Source organism: Arvicola amphibius, chromosome 2 (genome assembly GCF_903992535.2).
Source record: "Arvicola amphibius chromosome 2, mArvAmp1.2, whole genome shotgun sequence".
Lineage (NCBI taxonomy): Eukaryota > Metazoa > Chordata > Mammalia > Rodentia > Cricetidae > Arvicola > Arvicola amphibius.
In genome coordinates, this window is record NC_052048.2 from 59,721,773 (window position 1) to 59,739,625 (window position 17,853).

Sequence of the window (17,853 nt, forward strand, 5' to 3'; positions counted from 1 at the left end):
AGACCAGATTAGCTTTGATTTCTCAGACATCCACCTGCCTCTGCCTCCCCGATACTGTTATTAAAGGTGTGTGCCACCATCGCCTGGCTTTTATCTGTTGGTTTTAACACCTGGCTGATTTCATGTCCTAGCTTTAGTGCCATAGTGAACGTGGATGTGCAAATATCCCTTTGGTGTGCTGGTGTGACATGTATCTTCTTTTGAGAAAAGTTTCTTAGATTCTTTGCTCACTTTTACAGTAGCACCTGTACTACGGGATGGTATGGGACCGTATGTGAGCCGGGAACTAGGCTGGAGATTTAAAAACATACACACACAGACAGAGACATGGGGACACAGGTATTCTTGAAACAAGAATGCCAACTTTATTGTGCTCCAGGGAAGCTTATATAGGGATCCTTAACTGATAGCTACAGCCCAGTTCTTGGGATTTCCAGCTCTAAAACCCATCAGAATTCACTCCTCTGCCATCAAGAACTCATAAGGGTCTCATGCTCAGAGCAACTGCAGGCGCAGGAAAATAAGTTGTTTTCCTCAGAGCAGCTGCAAGCTTTTACAGGAAATTTGGGCCTGGGGGTCCACAGCCCCCAACATTTAACAAAAATGTATTTTTATTATTTCTAAGTATGTGTGTGTGCACATGCACATGCATAGGTGAGTGCAGGTACTTGCAGAGGCAAAAGGTATCAGATCCCACTGGATGGTGATTATAGGTCATCGTGGACTACCTGATGTGAGTACTGGGAATTGAACCTGGGTCCTGGAAGAGAAGTGCTCTTAACTGGTGAGCCATCTTGCCAGCCTATCTTTACCTACTTTTGATTGGATTGTTCTCATCCTATGAGTTGTTGCTAATATGTTTTGCCTCTTAATTCCTTATTGAGGTATGTGGTTTGCATATCTATATTTTCTCATTCTGTAGGTTGTTTCTTCTTTCTGTTAATAGTTTCCAATTCTGAATTTTGTACTTGATATTAACTCTTTGTGAGCCATGTGATGGCCTTAAAAAATGGCATAAAATCCCTTGAGAGGCCTTTTTCTTATCTGTCCAGACTGTGTAGACTTTCACACCCAAACACGGTTTTGTGCTTGTGCAGGTTGTAAAGATGCATTGAAGCTTTAGTCTGGCACATAGTGCTGCCCAGGTGATTGTCCCTCTGGTGCTGTGGTTGCTTTTTCCCTTTGCTCTGGTGTTACAATGGTTAGACTCCTTAGCTGAAGCTTAGTCCCAGTGGATTCCAGAGACTTTCACAAAGGGTTTGGGCGCCTATGGTCTGCTGAGACAATGGTCACAGATATTTTGAAATGTACAGTGTATCATTCTCATGAAGAATTCACATAATCAGATTATACCCAGTGCTTGCCATTGAAAAACCAAGATTTACACTGTTCCTTTAGGAGCAGGAGAGACAGGTTAGATACTGGGTAATGAAACAAGAAGTGATTACATGTTGAGATTTGAGGTGGTGGCAGATTATTAATCCTAGTAAAATACCCTCAAATGTTTAGGTCCACACTGTGCAGTAGAAGTTTCTGTCATGGTGGAAGTGTCCATATCTGCCTTTAATTCCTGGTGATTGATTATTCAGCACTTAAAATGGGGCTAATGTTGCTGAAGAGAGTGTTTAATTTATTGAATAGATTTCCTTAAGTACAGCAGCTGTGGTTAGTAATGACTATATTGTAGATTCAGATCTTAACCAGCATTTCTCAAGCTTTTTCCATTACTGTTTCCCCCTCCTACTTGTGTCTCAGACATTTCCCTGCAGTGTCTCCCAGGTCTAGCACTCTGCCACCTAGCAACATTCCTCAGCAACCAGTGAAGGTGTTAATTCCATAGATACACTAATGTGTGTGCCGTGCCTACTATTAGATTTAAGGCCACTGATCATTGGTTAGCATCTTTTTGGGGAATGCATGGTCAAGACTAATGGAAGGTGATAGTATTATGAAGGCTAACTAAGTATCATAGTGGTTGTTGCTGTGACAGTTAAAGCTAATCATATTTGTGACTTGTATAGTTGAGGACTTGAAAGCTGAGGAAGGTTTTGGGGGAATTGTAAAGTTCTCATTCATCCTTTGTCTTTAGGGAACATTCTTATACTATCAACCTGTATTTTGTTTGCTTGATTTTTGAGGAAAGGTCTCATTATGTAGGCCTGGCAGGCTTGAAACTCTGTATGCAGACTAGACTATCCTCAAACTCAAAGAGATCCACCAGCTTCTGCCTCCACAGTGCTGGGATTAAAGACATGTGCCACTATACCTACCAACCTGTTCTAATAGTGGATAGTACTTGCAGATAGAGGCAGGTAGTTGTATACATAATTCTGAAGAGACATACTATTCTTATCTGATCAAAGGTGGGCACCTTGGACAGTAGGAGTCTAGATTACCTTTCATGAAGAGTTGAAAGAACCAAGAGTCTTCCAGTTGGTTCTGGAGAGACCGTCTCTCAAAGGATATCTTATGGTAAAGGATGATCCTAGTACCAAGCTATCTCACAGAAGAATCAGTAGAAGAATAATAGGTGGTTTCATTAGAAACTGCACAGGAGATGGTGAGGTATTGTGGATCTTAACTGGTAAAGAATGTAAATAAAATGTGTGTGTGTGTGTGTGTGGTGGGAGTGGGGACATGTAAGTACACACAGGAGCCAGAGGAGGTCATTAGGTGTCCTGCTCTATCACTCTCTACCTTCCATGACACAGGGCCTCTCACTCCTGGAGCTAGGCTAATGTACCCCACAGCACTGAGGTTATAGCATGTGTATTGTCCACTCCTGGATTTTTATGTGGGTGTTGGGATGAAGTTATCATGCTTGCACAAGTGCTCTTACCCATCTAACCATTCCTCCAGTCACGATAAAATGACGTCTAAGAATCCTTTACGGCTAAGTTTAAGGTTTTTACTTTGGTTTTTGTTTTATAATTGGCCTGTTCTCTTGTGGAATTGTTTAGATTTCCTGATCCAGTAAGGAGCTGTTCAATAACCCCTGATTTTGGTCATTGAGGTTTCTAATTTGACATTTGCAGAAGCTACAGAGCTTGGTGCTGTGTTTACCATCTGGTAGGAAACTCAGCTGGCCTCTTGACAGGACTGGACGTACAGGTTGGTCTAAACTGAACTAGATGTTTACTACGACTAGATTATGGTCAGTGGCTACTTCTCCAGAGTTTATAACTGGGGCTTGGGATTGGGCATCTGGAAGTTTGATTAGTTGGGGCTAGAGGAAGTTAGTCAGAGGGCAGGATATTTTAGCCTGGAGTGAGTAGGATCATGAGAATTCAGATTGGTCTTTGGGAGTGAATCACTTGGAGACAAGGGTCCATGATTTCAGTTCTGCTTTCTTTTTCTCTTGTTGGTGTTAGCCATTTAGGTTCATAAAGATTTCTAGTTTCTCTGATGGACAAAAACCATGTACTGAACATGAGTTTCCACTGAAGTGTTAGTTAAAAGCAATTGAAACATTGGGAAGTACACAGGTGAATGTGTACTACGTGTTAGGATAAAGATGCCGGTCAGAAGACAAACGCAGTGAATGCACACATGGATAGAACAAAGCTGGTGTGGGATGTAGAGGATGGAGTAACACTTGCTGATTAGTAAATGCTTTTTGTCCAAATTACCAAATCTCTCATGTGATAAGGCCATTCATGAGATATAGTTCTGTGTTTTGTTTCGTTTTGTTTTGTTTTTTGGTTCTTTTTTTTTCCCCAAGACAGGGTTTCTCTGTGTAGCTCTGGCTGTCCTGGAAATCGCTCTGTAGACCAGGCTGGCCTTAAATTTACAGAGATCTACCTGACTCTGCCTCCTGAATGCAAGGATTAAAGGCGTGTGCCACCACCTCATGACTGAAATATATCTCTTAATGTCAGTTAACATACTATCAGTTTTTTCTGCATTATTTTGCTTAGGATTTTTGTTTTTCGGATGAAAATAAAGAGACGTTTGAGTTCATGCAGTGGAATGTGTTGAAGTGGGTGGATTTTAAACTTGGGCTTTTCCTCAAGGCTGAAATTGAAATTACTTTGCCTTGGCATTGCCTCACCCTGGTTTTTGTCTGTCTGTCCTCCCTCTCTCCTTTCTTTTATAAATGTTATTTGTATGTATCTGCACACAGGGCAGGGGTGTGTCCATGCATATGCTTGCCATAGTATGCATGTAGAAGTCCGAGGGGAACTATGTGGAATAGATTCTCTTTCCATCTGTTTGACTTATACAGTAAATACTTTATCTGTTCAGTGTAGCAGAACTTTTTTGTAAGGACCACCAGCCCACAAATAATGACATGGAGACTTATTAATTTTGAGAGTTTGGCTTTAGCATAGGTTTTTTTCTAATTAGTTCTTACAACTGTATTAACCTGTTCCTATTAATCTATGTTCTATCACGTGGCTCAGTTACCTTTCCTCTGTCCCATATGTCCAACTTGGTTTGTGTCCCCTTGGCATCTTCTGTGTGCCTAGATTTATCCTCCTCTTCCTCTTTCTCCCGGAAATCCCGCCTATCCTCCCTCCCTAGGTATTGGCTATTCAGCTTTCTATTAAACCAATCAGAAAGCACCTTTAGGCAGAGACACAGCTTTACAGTGTACACAAATAATTCTACAATTGTTAAGCGTTTTCATAGGTCCTAGCCATGGTTCTTTTCCCAGTGATCAATCTAAACATTTAGCCATCTCCTTAGAGTTTGGGAGTCTGCTTTTTGTCTGTAGTGTGTGATATGATCTCAAGTTCTTTAAGAAGCTTCTCTGAGCACAGCAGTCAAAGAAGACTGTAAAGTCTCCCAGCACTTGGCAGGTGGAGTCAAAACAGGAATTCAAGACCTCCAACCTCAATTCCATAAAGAGTTTAAGGTCAGCTTGGGATACACAAGTATCCCCAATCAAACATTAAAAATACAGTCAGAAAGTAGAACTGTAATATAGAACTATCCTGGTATAGGGCACTTTGATACCCATGAAAACTGAATGTTTAGGTGCTAGAGGATGATTCTTGTAGAGAGATACCATTGAAGAGTGGGAACTCAAACTATGCTGTCTGAGGTCGCATACTGGCTTCATAGTCTGTAGCTGGGACCATTTAATCTTACTGTTCTCTGTAGGCCTTAAGTTCTAAGCAGCAAATTGCCACTTATGCAATAGCTGAGAGAACCTGTACCTTGTGTGGGTCAGAGCAGTTCTCCCTGATTGTGTGGGTTGATTTCTGCCTTCTTTTGCTCCCTTTCTATTACTTTACAAGCAGTAGTACCACAGGTCACACAGGCCACACAGCCATATAGGCGCCTTATGGCAACACAAAGGGATAGTGGTGTTTAAGGGCACCAAGGCTGGCTTGTGGAAATTAACAACAAAAGCCTTCTAACACTTAGCTCCCTGTCTAGAAAATGCACACCAGCTTGCCTCTGCTGTCCACCATGGCAATAAGATAGAGAACCATGAACAGAATTTATTAAAGTTTGATGGGGAGGGGAGTTGCCAGATAGGTTTTAGATCTCATGTAATCTTCCTAGATTTTTGTTTCTTCTTCAGTCAACCCTTTAAGGATCACAGACCACCAAGTAAAAAGTAGTATTTCCAGCTGAGGGATTTAATCACTGATGGAGCAGTTGCTTAGCATGTGGGAGATCCTGTTAGCATATTTATAGCACTAGCAATAAATCTGGCTCTACTTTCTAAGGGTGAGCACAGGGAACACTTATTATCTTGTTGCTTCAGGTTTTTTTTTCTTGTCCAGACTTAGCCAGCCTTTTCTCATGATGACTAATAGGCTTAAAATCTTCCTTTGAATAAGAGTAAACAGCATCACAGACCCTAGTAGAGTTGGAAACACTCAGGGCAGCCACCTAAGAATGGGTGTCTAAAGGAAGAAGTTCTGGGCAGGACTGTACACTCTCTACATTATTTACCAAACTTTCTTCCCCCAGCATTGCTGGACGTGGAAAGTTAGCATTAAAGAAAGAATTACTTTAGGATAGTGTGCATCCTCCCCTACTCCCGCCCCCCCCTCCCCCCGGCGGGACAAGTGGTCATGAATCCAACATAATAAAAAGTGGAGTGGCTTGGTGCCCAGAGCATCACTGCTCTCAGGAGAGCAAGCCTGCTAGGGTACATAGTGAGTAAGGGCTAGGGAGGGAGACGAGCTCACTTGACAGTAGGTTCTGGGGTTTGAGAATGAGGCTTAGTTGAGAAGGTAGTTGTAAGGTTTAACTATTTCTCTCAACTCTACGTGGTTGGTTTCCTTAGCCATGGTTAGCTACCACCTTTCGGTGAACCTTCTCTACCTCCCAGCTGTCTCCTTTAACCTCTTGAACATCAGCTCTCAGGATCTGACCCTTGCTTGTTTTCCAGACTCCTGTTCCTTTTTTTCTTTTTCTTTTTCCTTTACATTTTCTGTCCTGCTTTCTGGATTAATAACAAGTAAAATGTCTTACCCCTTATCCCCGACCCCCATCCCCCATAAACTATGATGCATGTGTGGAGAGGTGAAAGGATAGCCTGGGCTGTTGATCATAGTCTCTGTTTGCATAGGTCAGGATAGCCTGCCTAATAGCGTTCAGAGACTCCTGTCTCTGCCTCCCATCTCACCATGGGACAGTGGGTTGGTCACAGATGTGCACTAGCTACCACGTTTAGCTTTATGTGGCTTCTGAGGTTTTGTGCTCAGGTCCCCATAGTTACACAGCATTTACCCTTTGAGCCTCGTGAACTCATTTCTGACAGGACCAAGGAAGGAATGCATCTTTCCAAGAAATGCATATTCATTGTTGAGTTTGTCTCTCTGCTGGCATGTCCCTGCCTTTGCCATGTTCTGCTTGTACAGCCTGGTGTCGCGATGGTATCATTTGACTTCCCAGATAGCAAGCCTCTAGAAAGGCAACTCTTTCCATCAGTTTTCTCTTTATTGCATTGTGTGTTTGAGGAATACTGGTGTTTGCAGCTTAGCATAAGGGGGTAAAACCCAACAGAAACAAGCATTCCTTCGGGTGAAATTTAAATCCCAAATAATCACATTATCCTTCTTTGGAGATAGGATCTCATAGTACAGCCCAGGCACCCTTGACCTCACCATGTACCCAGACTAGCTTCAAACTCATGATCAGTCTGTTTTGCCTTCTGTGTGTTTTTAACAAGTCACCTTGCTAGCAGAGCCCTACACTTCTTGTGCTCTTTCTGTCAATCAGGATTACTGCCCAAATCTCTTGTTCCTCGATGCTGTTTCCTCCAAGCCTCACCTTCATTCTAGTGCCATCAGCTCTTGTGTTGATAGCCGCATTGGGCCTTCATGAGCTTCTCTAGACTGTGGTTTCAGGACTTTCTCATGGCCTGCAAGGCCCCGTATGATGTGGTAAGTGGACTGTCTGATTCTTATTTCTTTCTCTGATGAGACCTACGAACATGCTGTTCTCTCTGCCTGAAAGACTCATTGCTATCTTTCTACTTTAGACCCACGCTCAGCTGGATCTTCTGCAGGAATCTGTTCCCAGTTCTTGAAGCTATCATAATTGCCTTCAGTATAGCTTGATTTTAGTATTTACCACATGAACACACAGTTAGCATTCAGGGTTCATTCTGACACTGATTTGTTTGGTGTCTCTCAAACACACAGTATTTTATGTCTGTGATTGATATGATTTCTGCCTGTATTCTAGTGCTGCATTTTGCATTGGATTGATATTTGTTTGGCAAATGTAGTAAGATCATTTTAGTGCTCATTGATGGTCCTGGGGCTGAAGTGTTCTGTCAGTAGCATAAATTCAGAAATCATGTATTAGAGCTTCTATATGGTGCACATATACACATGCAGGCAAAAACAATCACACACATAAAAAATTCCACAGGAGAGAGAACAGAACTAAAAATCTAAGACACGAGGCTGGAGAGATGGCTCAGAGATTAAGAGTACTTGGTGCTCTTGCGGAGGACTCAGGTTTGATTCCTAGCTCTCACATGGTAGCTTGCAAGTGTCTATAACTTCAGTTCCAGGAGATCCAACAGCCTCTTACCTCTGCAGGCATTTGGCACACATTTGGTACACAGAAATTCATGTGATCAAAACCCTTGTATATATGAATATATCCAAGGAAAAAAGCAAGACATCTGAGGGACTCTCTATTTTCATCCTAGATGTTTTGTCTATCATTTCCTGCTAGACCTATTTGAGTTTCTTTTGAGGATTTCTAATAGCATTTTCCTTTTGAATTTCTTCAGAGATGGTAGTTCTAAATTAAACTACAGATCAGCAACTACTTACTAAGAAGATTGACATAAAATTATTGGAACATGCAAGTTAGGCATGACCATTATGTATTTCAAGTCTTAGTACATTTTAGCATCTCAAAAGCAAATGAAAACCACACAAAATCATGTAGGTGGAGGCAATAGCTTCATTAAGAGGACCGTGATTTGATAACTGTTCCCATCAAAAGTGGCAACATGACTGTCTTTCAGACGCACTCTTGAGTTTTGTGCTGCTCAAACTCCCCTCTCAAGTTAGCAGAATGCCTTGGATCATGCGTGGAACCCCAGTTGCTCAGGTAGTGCAGGAAGAGCAATGGCCACTGGAGGGATCGAGGGTGAAGGCTAGCTTGGACTTTGGAGACATCTCATGATTGTTAGTGAAGGTACATTTTTACCTAAAGGAAAATTACAGACAGGCCCTTGTGCCCTGGGAGGCAGGAGACTGGATTTGGAGTTCAGTAGCTAAATTGCCAGTGGCACTGCTGTACAGTCAGAGAGGTACACAAACTCAGTGTGACCAGTTACTGAATTCTGCTTTCCAGGCTGTCCTTACAAAATGACTTCATTATTTTACAACAGTGACCTGGCCAAAGACATCCACTCATCTCCTTTCTCGTCTGACTGGTGAGATTTTATTCTTGCCCTCTGAGAACCAGCTATCAGTCTCTCTCAACTTTTCTGGGTACTCCAGAAAGTATAGCTGAGCCATTACTTCCTTCTTCTGCCACTGTGCAAGCAGACAACAGTGTTCGTACTGTCTAACCTGGGAATTTCCAGCACTTCCAGATGGTTTTTTATTCTGTTTGTTTTAACCAGTGAGACGTTTTTGCTATTTGTAGTTCTAGTCAGTTTCAGCTCCTTAGCTTCCTGTTGTTTAAGGTAATGTTACTGTATTTCTGTGCTCTTTTTATTTCATTTCTATTTATTGTCTGGAGTATATGTTTGGGGTTAGGAGGCATTCATGTGACTAGAGGTACTTGTAGAGTTCATAGGACAGCTTGGGGGGCAGGGTCAGTTCACTTCACCTTGTGGGTCTCAAGCATTAAGTTCAGGTTGTCACACTTGACAGCAAGGGCTTTTACCCACTGAGCTGGCTTGCCAGCCTAATATGCCATTCTAACCCCTTTCCTCCTCTATGTACAGTTTTCCCATGTGCAGATTTATTTTATAGAACTTCTTGAAAAATACATTCAGGAAAGTAAACTGAAGTTAATATGGTCTCATCTGCCCTAAAGAAGTAATGTTTGATCTGGAAGGGTGATCGCTAAGTCCAAATAATCACCTATTCAGGACCCTCCTTCACACATGATTACTTAACAGGCGGATCTCAGTGAGTTCGAGTTTAGCCTGGTCTATATAGGGAATTCCAGGACAGCTAGGGCTGTTATACAGAGAAATTCTGTCTGGGAAAAAAGAAAAAAAAAGTTTGTAAAAACAATTGCAAAATTAAAGTGTGTGTCCTTCAACTTCTGGGTGGACTTCTTTCACTACTTCATGGTAGATCCACAAATGTAGATCTGCAGCTCTCTCTCAGGCAGAGGGAGAACTCAACATTTGGTGGCAGCGGCAATGTTTGCCGATGGTGAAGACTTACAGTAGAGTGGGCATGTCTTCTGCAAATTGAACAGCTTCTTGGTCTCCTTACTTCTGTGTATCGCACCACTGCCCTATTCTACTCCTTTGCCTCCTCTCCCCCATCCAGCAAGCATGAGGAAGTAGCCTTGCCTGCATTTTCTTAACTATTATTCAGAGTGGCCATTCTTCATCCCTACCCTCAAAGGACCAGCTGACTGTCCTCAATTTGTCCTAACCGTCGTACTTCCCAAACCAAGGGATAAACAAATTCTTTTTTATTTTAAAAATTATTTATGTATTTTATATATGAGTGCTCTGCCTGCAAGTATGCCTGCACACCAGATGAGGATGTGCTGTTTAGGTTACCCTTTATCTACTTGCTTGTTTGTTTTTTTGAGGATTAAGACAGGGTCACACTATGTAGCCCTGGCTGTCTAAGAACTCATTATGTAGACCAGGCTGACCTTAAACTCACAGAGATGTACCCACCTTTGCCTCCCAAGTGCTGGGATTAAAGGCACGTGCCACTATGCCCTGCTCTACTTGGCTTCTTAATGGTGTTCTGTCAGGGGATCCTGGGCCCAGTTGCTTCTGCTACTGCACAACTTTATCAGTGCTTTACCATGGATGCAATTAGCTGATGCTGCTGTTAAAGTCTTCCATCTTAAGCTTCCCAGCTTAAGCCCAAATTTATATTTTATTTTCTCTTTACCCTGTTTGTTCGCAAACTGATCCTAGAAACTGCCTAATTTTTGTTTTTTTTTTTTAATCAAAATTGTAAGTTTTCACTTAGACATCTTTTTAGATAGTATATACTCAATGCTTTGCTGGGAGCCAGTAAAGGCTGGTTTCACCTGTGCCCCTTGAGCTTTGGTAAAAGCAAAATATACCCTGGTTAGTAAGTTATGTGGGATGTTGAAGCGCACTATGGGCCCTCTGGGCACAGCAGCTTGTGCTGTATGTGTCCTTCATGGGGAGCCTGAGCAGCTGGAAGGGAACTTTTTCCTTTAAAGAATAAGTGTAATCTGCCAAGGGTGACGCTGATGTCTTTTGATCCTAAACCATATGCTGAATGGACTCTCGCAAGAACTCCCATTGTTGATGCCCACTGCTGCCTACTGGCCACGTGTAGAAGCTGTGTGAGTCTGAATGGAAGATCTCTCCTTCCCTGAATTCTTCTATAGCTCTTACGACCTCCCAAAGAAAATTATCCCACAGACAGAAAGAATTCAGAAATATTTTCTCTCTTCTTTCCTTCATTTCCCTTCTTCCTCTCCTTTTGGTGTATGGACTAAACAGGTCCTTTTACCTACCACAGAACATCATCCTTAGCCCCAGAGACATTCCTTACAACATTCATCCTTCTACTTTTTCATCTATTAACAGCATAAGTCAATTGTATGCTGCTTGTTGTAGTGGTAACCTGATGGCTTTGGGGCAGCAGCCCTGTGTAGTTCCCAGATGAAGAAAGTGACTCACTTTACTGCTGCAGAGTAAGCATGTTAAGCGCTCTGTGGCACTGCCTGTGGGCAGATACAGTCGGAAGGAAACAGATGGGTCAGTATGCGTGAGCAGAACCTGAGTTTGTAGTCTTCCTTTCTGATACTCAGAGAGGCTACTAAGAAATCAAGCTATGACCAGGGCATGTGGCACACACCTTTAATTCCAGCAATCAGAAGGCAGAGGCAGGTTATGGGTCTCTCGTGAGTTCGAGGTCAGCTTGGTCTACATAGTGAGTTCCAGGACAGCCAGAGCTACATACATGGTAAGACCCTTTCTAAAGCCCCCCTCCCCCCAAAAAAAAGAAAGGAAAGGAAATCTTTGCAAAATCTTTCTTTTTATCTCTTAACTCTGTCCCTTGGATTTGCAACCTGTCCAATGGCATGATGTAATTTCCATCTCAAAAAGTGATTCTAGACCTTAGGTGAGACCGAACCCTTCCTTAAGTCAAGACAGCCCTTGGGGAGGTGGGGGGAAGTTAGGCTCCATATATAATGCATGGTTTAGGGTATGGGAAAAATGTAGGTGTGACAGGAGGCTAAAGGAAACAGTCTCTGAGGATTCAGCTCTCATACAAAGCCTGTACTCAGCACTGGCTGCTGTTTTTCTGACCAGTGCAACTAGTGAGAGTAGCCAGACCTTCTCTGATGGTTGATCTATTTGCTTGTTTTTTGAGACAGCATTTTTGTGTAGCCTTGGCTTCCCTGGAACTCACTCTGTAGACCAGCCTGATCTCCACCTCATAGAGTTATGCCTGCCTCTGCCTTCCTAGTGCTGGAATTAAAGGTGTGCGCCACCACCACCTGATCTTGATTGCCATTTTCATTTGATTGAGAGACACTTAGGAGATGTATAAGCTCGTTTTTGGGGGTGTCTGTGATGCCATTATTACATTTATTTTATTGTGTGTATATGTCTCGGCATACATGTAGAGGTCAGAGGACAACTTTCAGGAGTTGGTTCTCTCTTTCCAATCTGTTATATTGGGGATTGAACTCTGGTTATTAGGCTGGGAGGCACTGACCCCAGAGACAAGTCTGGAGACATTCTTTGAATGTGGGTGATACTATCCCATATGTTGTTTATGTGGTGGGGGAAGTGGCTCATGAAATAAGGAGCAAGGAGGAAGCCTAATGGTACAGAGTTTCTTGGACCACCAGCCCCCAAATCATGACATAGAAACCAGGCTTATTCCTAGCTATCTTAAAAAAAAAAAAAAAAAACTTAAAGTAACCTGTTTATCTCACCTGCATACTGTCCATCTTGCTTTTCTACTTCCTCTGTGTCTGGCTGACTGACTGCTCCCCTCCTTCCCCCCAGTCCCACCTTTCCGTCCTCTGCCTAGCTATTGGCCATTCAGCTTTTTATTAGCTCAGACACAGTAAAACGGCAGCACATCTTTACATAGTCAAGCATTCTGTCTACAACGGTGGTGTGTCTTTGGTTACAATTCCTGTGATGAAATGGCATGACTGAAAGCACCTTGGGGAAGAAAGGGTTTATTTGGTCTACATATCCCAAGTCACAGTTCATTGAGGGATGCCAGTGTAGGAACTCAAACCAGATAGAACTTGGAGGCAGGAGCTGACACAGAAGCCATAGAAGATTGCTATTTACTGGATTGTTCCTCGCAGCTTGCTCATCTTGCTTTCTTAAAGAACCCAGGATCACCAGCCCCAGGGTTGGTGCCACACACAATGGGCTGGCTCTCCTACATCAATCACTAATTAAGAAAATGGCCTACAGACCTGCCTGATCCTATGGAGGCATTTTCTCAATTGAGATTCCCTCCTTTCTGACTCTAGCTTGTGTCAGGTTGACATAAAACTGGTTAGCTAGCACCCATGATGCTTAAATAAAGTGGTTCCTAACCAGCTGTGATGGTGCAGGCTTTTAATCCCAGCACCAGGGAGGCAGAGGCAGACAGATCTCTGAGTTGGGGCCAGCCTGATCTTCAGAGCGAGTTCCAAGAAAGCCAGAGAAACCCTGTCTCGAAAAGCCAGAAAGGAAAAGTAAATAAGTGGTTCCTTTGCTGAGAAAGCAGTGCTTAAGTAATGAGGCATATCTTTCTTTACTTGTGGACTCCTGATGACTCTGTTTGGACCATTAATCCCAACTGATGATACCAGGAATGGACCCAGCATTTGAGAGAGAAGGCAACATCTTCATCCTTGTAGCTCCTCCCTTGTTGTCTAGACTAGCTCAAGGGTTCATGGTTCTGCTAAGGATACTGTTCTCTTCATCAGGACCCCAGGGCAATCTGAGTGAAGGCTGGGGCTCTGTTCCTGACTGGGTAGAGTGGCAGCACAGGAGACATGACTGTTTCCTCAGCTCACCTGTGCTTTTCTTCTTCCTACAGCTTAAAGGATGACCTCTAGGAAGAAAGTATTGCTGAAGGTCATCATCCTGGGAGATTCTGGGTAAGTATTTCTCATGGATTTGAGCCTACAGATGGGTTTGAAGCCTCATCTTCACTGATCCCATGACTGACAGCTCCACATTCTGCTCTGGGCCTGTCTTCTAGCCTTACTATTGGGATATAGTAGAAATTTGAATGTTCCTTTGGTGTATATTTTTGTTCCTTGGTTTTTTGCATGGGTTTGTGTGCATGTCCCTATGTGGATGTATGTTTTCCTGGGAATGAATATTGCAGGGTGTTAAACACGTTAGGCATGCATGCACTCTACCACAGCTGCATCACTGTCTCTTTTAACGTGTTTGGATTTGGAGGGGTTTTTTTTTGGGGGGTGGGGTGAGGAGGGAGTAGGTCTGAACCCAGTAAATGATTGTCATTTTTATGGATCCTCTGCTATACCATGTGGCCAAACTAGAAAGTGCTAGCCTCATGATCAAGGTACTACCAGTACCTTGCCTATGCAGATGTGGGTCTGCCTGCATGTACATTGCTGTCCCACTTCTGTGGAAGAGCCAGGACCAGAAGACTGGATTTTGTTTCTAGATTCTCCACTCACCAAGTAATGAACTCTTCAGTGGCCATTAAGATTATTTGTTGGGGGGCTGGAGAGATGGCTCAGAGGTTAAGAGCACTGACTGCTCTTCTGGAGGTCCTGAGTTCAATTCCCAGCAACCACATGGTGGCTCACAACCATCTGTAATGAGATCTGGTGCCCTCTTCTGGCGAGTAGGCATACATGGAGGCAGAACACTGTGTTCATAATAAATAAATAAATCTTTAAAAAAAAAAGATTACTTGTTGGCATACAAAAGAGTTCCACAATCGTCTAGTAGGCTTTTCTTTTCTTCTTTTCAGGGGGTGTTGAAACAGGGTCTCATCTTGTAGCTCTGACTATTCTGGAACTCACTGTGTAGATCAGGCTGGCCCCAGACTCACAGAAGATCCACCTGCCTCTGCCTCCCAGTTGTTTTTTATTAGTTTTCAGACTTGGTTTCTTATGTGACTCATGGCAGCCTTGCTTCACTAAGGGTTTGTATATAAATAGTAAGTTGGCGCAGTGGCACATGCCTGTCATCCCAGCTACTTAGAAGGCTGACATGGGAAGGTCACTTAAGCCTGAAGCAAGCCTGAGCAGCATAGACTCTGTCTCTGAAAAAGAAGGCAATAAGAACATATAAAAAACAGGTGTGCCCCTCTATTCCAAATTTCCTTCCTTCCCTTAAGGAAACCAGCCCCTCCCCCAGCACTGTCTACAAACCTTCTAGTATGTGATGGTAGGGTGATTGTTGTCCTACCCTTGGTTGAGAGGGAGATACCTGTTCTCAATGATGACAGATAGGTTACTTTGATAAAAATGCTTTGTTGTTGTTGTTGTTGTTTGTTTTCAGTTTTTCAAGATGTTTTGTTTTTTAAATTGCTGTAGTGCTGGAGGTTAAACCCAGGGCCTGTGTGTGTCATGCAAGCACTTACCAGCTGAACTCTCTCTCTAGCCCAACAGGTTGCTTTTTAAATTGTGAGCATAAGTTGATTTCAATCCCTTATTTGACTTAGACTTGTGGTTTCCTTCAATTTCAGTGTTGGAAAGACATCGCTTATGAACCAATATGTGAATAAGAAATTCAGTAACCAGTACAAAGCCACAATAGGAGCAGACTTTCTGACCAAGGAGGTGATGGTGGATGACAGACTTGTCACCATGCAGGTAAGCCACTCTTGAGCTGCTAGCCTGTTAGCTTACTGAATCTTTTAGAAATGTATTCCTTATATGTGTGTGTCAGAGGACAATTTGTGGGAGCTGGTTCTCTTTCTATCTTTATGTGTGTTCTAGGGATTGACTGAAAACACTTTACCAGCTGAGTCCTCTTGCAGGCCCAGCTTATTGAATCTAAATTGTTTTTCACACCTACCTCTTGTAGGTAAACTTTTCTTTCATACCTGCCAATTCCCAAATAACTGACATGAAGACTCAGAATTTAATGAAAATTATAAATGCTCAGGCTTATTACTAACTAGCTCTTAAAACTTAAATTAACCCATATATATTAACCTACATTCTACCACGTGACATTACCTAACTCTTTTACTTCGCACCTCTTGTTTCTTCTCTGTGTCTCACTGGACTCCTGACTCCTCCCTCCTTCTTCCCAGTATTCTTAGTCTGGTTTTCCCACTTAACCTTATCCTGTCCAGCTGTTGGCCAGTCAGCTTCTTTATTAAACCAATCACAGCGTAATTTACACAGTGTACAGAAGGTTTATTCTACAGCAGCCAATTTTCTTCCCTGTTTCTTAAACCTACCATTATATTCATAGAATTGTTAGATAAAATAAAACAGTTTAAACTTGATTGGAGGCATGGTAGGAATGGACCAGGACCTTGTGCATGCTGAGTGCTCGTTTCCCCCCACTAAGCTAGACCCTAGCCCCTAAATTTGAATTTTAGATTGCAAGACAACTAAGAATTTTTGTAAAATTTAATTTGCTAGGTTTATTGTCTGGTTTTTGTTGTTACTGTTTTCCTAAATTTAACAACCTATAGGTCCTTACTATGTTCCAAAATATCATCTTTTTGGTCTTTTTTTTTTTTTTTTTTTTTAAGATTGGGGGCTGTAGGGTCTGTCTATGTAGCCATTACTGTCCTGGAACTTAACATGGTAGACCAGGCTGGCCTTGAACTCAAAATGATGCACTTGCCGCCATTGGAATTAAAGACTTCAACTACCATTCGGCTTATCTCTTGGGATCTTTGTCAAGTGTTTCAGGTCAGAAATCTTTGTGTGTTTCCTAACTTCTTATAGCAGACATTAAGGTGGTATTTATTTATTTGCTATTCTATTTGTGGCCTTTGGGACTGTAAAAGATAACTGTGTGATTAAGAGCACTGGCTGCTTTTTGCAGAAGACTCAGGTTCAGTTGCCAGCACCACTGTTTCCAACTCCAGTTCTAAGGGATCTGATACCCTCTTCTGCTCTCCAGGCACCAAGCATGCAATTCGGTGCACAAGTGCAGGCAAACACACATTAATAAATCCTTTTTTATGAGGTTGAGTTCTGTTAAGCCAGTCTAGTTTTTCCATGTGTCTGCTCAGCTTCATGCTCCAAATATATTAGTGGTTCCAGTGAAACAGACTTTTTGAAAATCTTCATCTTATGGCCATACTTTTTTGTTGTTGAGCGTTTTGTGTAGTGTATACATGTTCTTGTGCACAAACACGTCTAGAAAAAGAATCTCAATATTTTTGTCTTCTCTTCTGGTCCATGATGCCCACTCAGGTAGTTGGTACAGCAACATCAAACTAAAGAGACAAGAAGAGATTAATCTTTGAGTTTCACATTAGATTTTTAGTTTTCCATTAAAGCTGAGGGCTGTTGCCCCTTATTTTAAATTTTTTGGTGTGTGTGAATGCAGGTACATGTATACCAAGGCATGAGTGTGTGGCCAACTTCGGGTGTTGATCCTTGCCTTCTATCCTCCCACCCTTTTATTTATTTTTATTTATTTTCTCCTTAGACAAATAGGATCTCACTTTGTCGGTCTCGCTGACTTGGAACTTGCTGTGTTTACCAGGCTGGCCTTGAACTCAGAAATCTTCTGCCTCCTGAGTACTAGAATTAAAGGTGTGCACCACCATTTCGTGCTTCCATCCTGTTTTGAGACAGGATCTTTGTTCTTGTTTTCCCACTACATATGCCAGACTAGCTTTCTCTGAGCTTACAGGAATTCCTGCCTCTGTCTTTCATCTCCCTATAGAGGCATTATAGAGGCTCTCCTTGTAAGTCTGGCTTTTATGTCATGAGTGATGAGGACCAGAATTCCAGTCCTCGTATTTATAGCTCTCTGCTTTCTTTAAAAATCTTACTTTTTATGTGCATTGATGTTTTTGCCTGCATGTATGTCTGTCTGAGGGTGTTGGATCCTCTGTAAATTGGAGTTACAGACAGTTGTGAGCTGCCACGTGGGTGCTGGGAATTGAACCCAGGTCCTCTGGAAGAGCAGCCAGTGCTCTTAACTGCTGAACCATCTCTCCAGCCTTTTTTTTTTTTTTTTAAAGATAGTGTTTCATTTAGCCTTTTATGGGGCTTGGGGAACAACAGGGTCTCATAAAGTCCAGGTTAGCCCCA

The 17,853-nt window shown here is 42.5% G+C and overlaps 1 protein-coding gene across 3 annotated transcripts in view; it reads left to right on the forward strand.

Annotated features, from left to right (window-relative positions):
• Rab7a (RAB7A, member RAS oncogene family) overlaps nt 1-17,853 on the forward strand; it is a 53,299-nt gene that overhangs the window by 23,179 nt on the left and 12,267 nt on the right. For all 3 annotated transcript variants that reach the window (XM_038319453.1, XM_038319452.1, XM_038319454.1), the window contains 2 exons: nt 13,677-13,737; nt 15,309-15,435. In XM_038319453.1, the coding sequence (XP_038175381.1) occupies nt 13,685-13,737; nt 15,309-15,435 (180 nt within the window). In that variant the 5' untranslated portion in view covers nt 13,677-13,684. The remainder of the gene's footprint in view (nt 1-13,676; nt 13,738-15,308; nt 15,436-17,853) is intronic.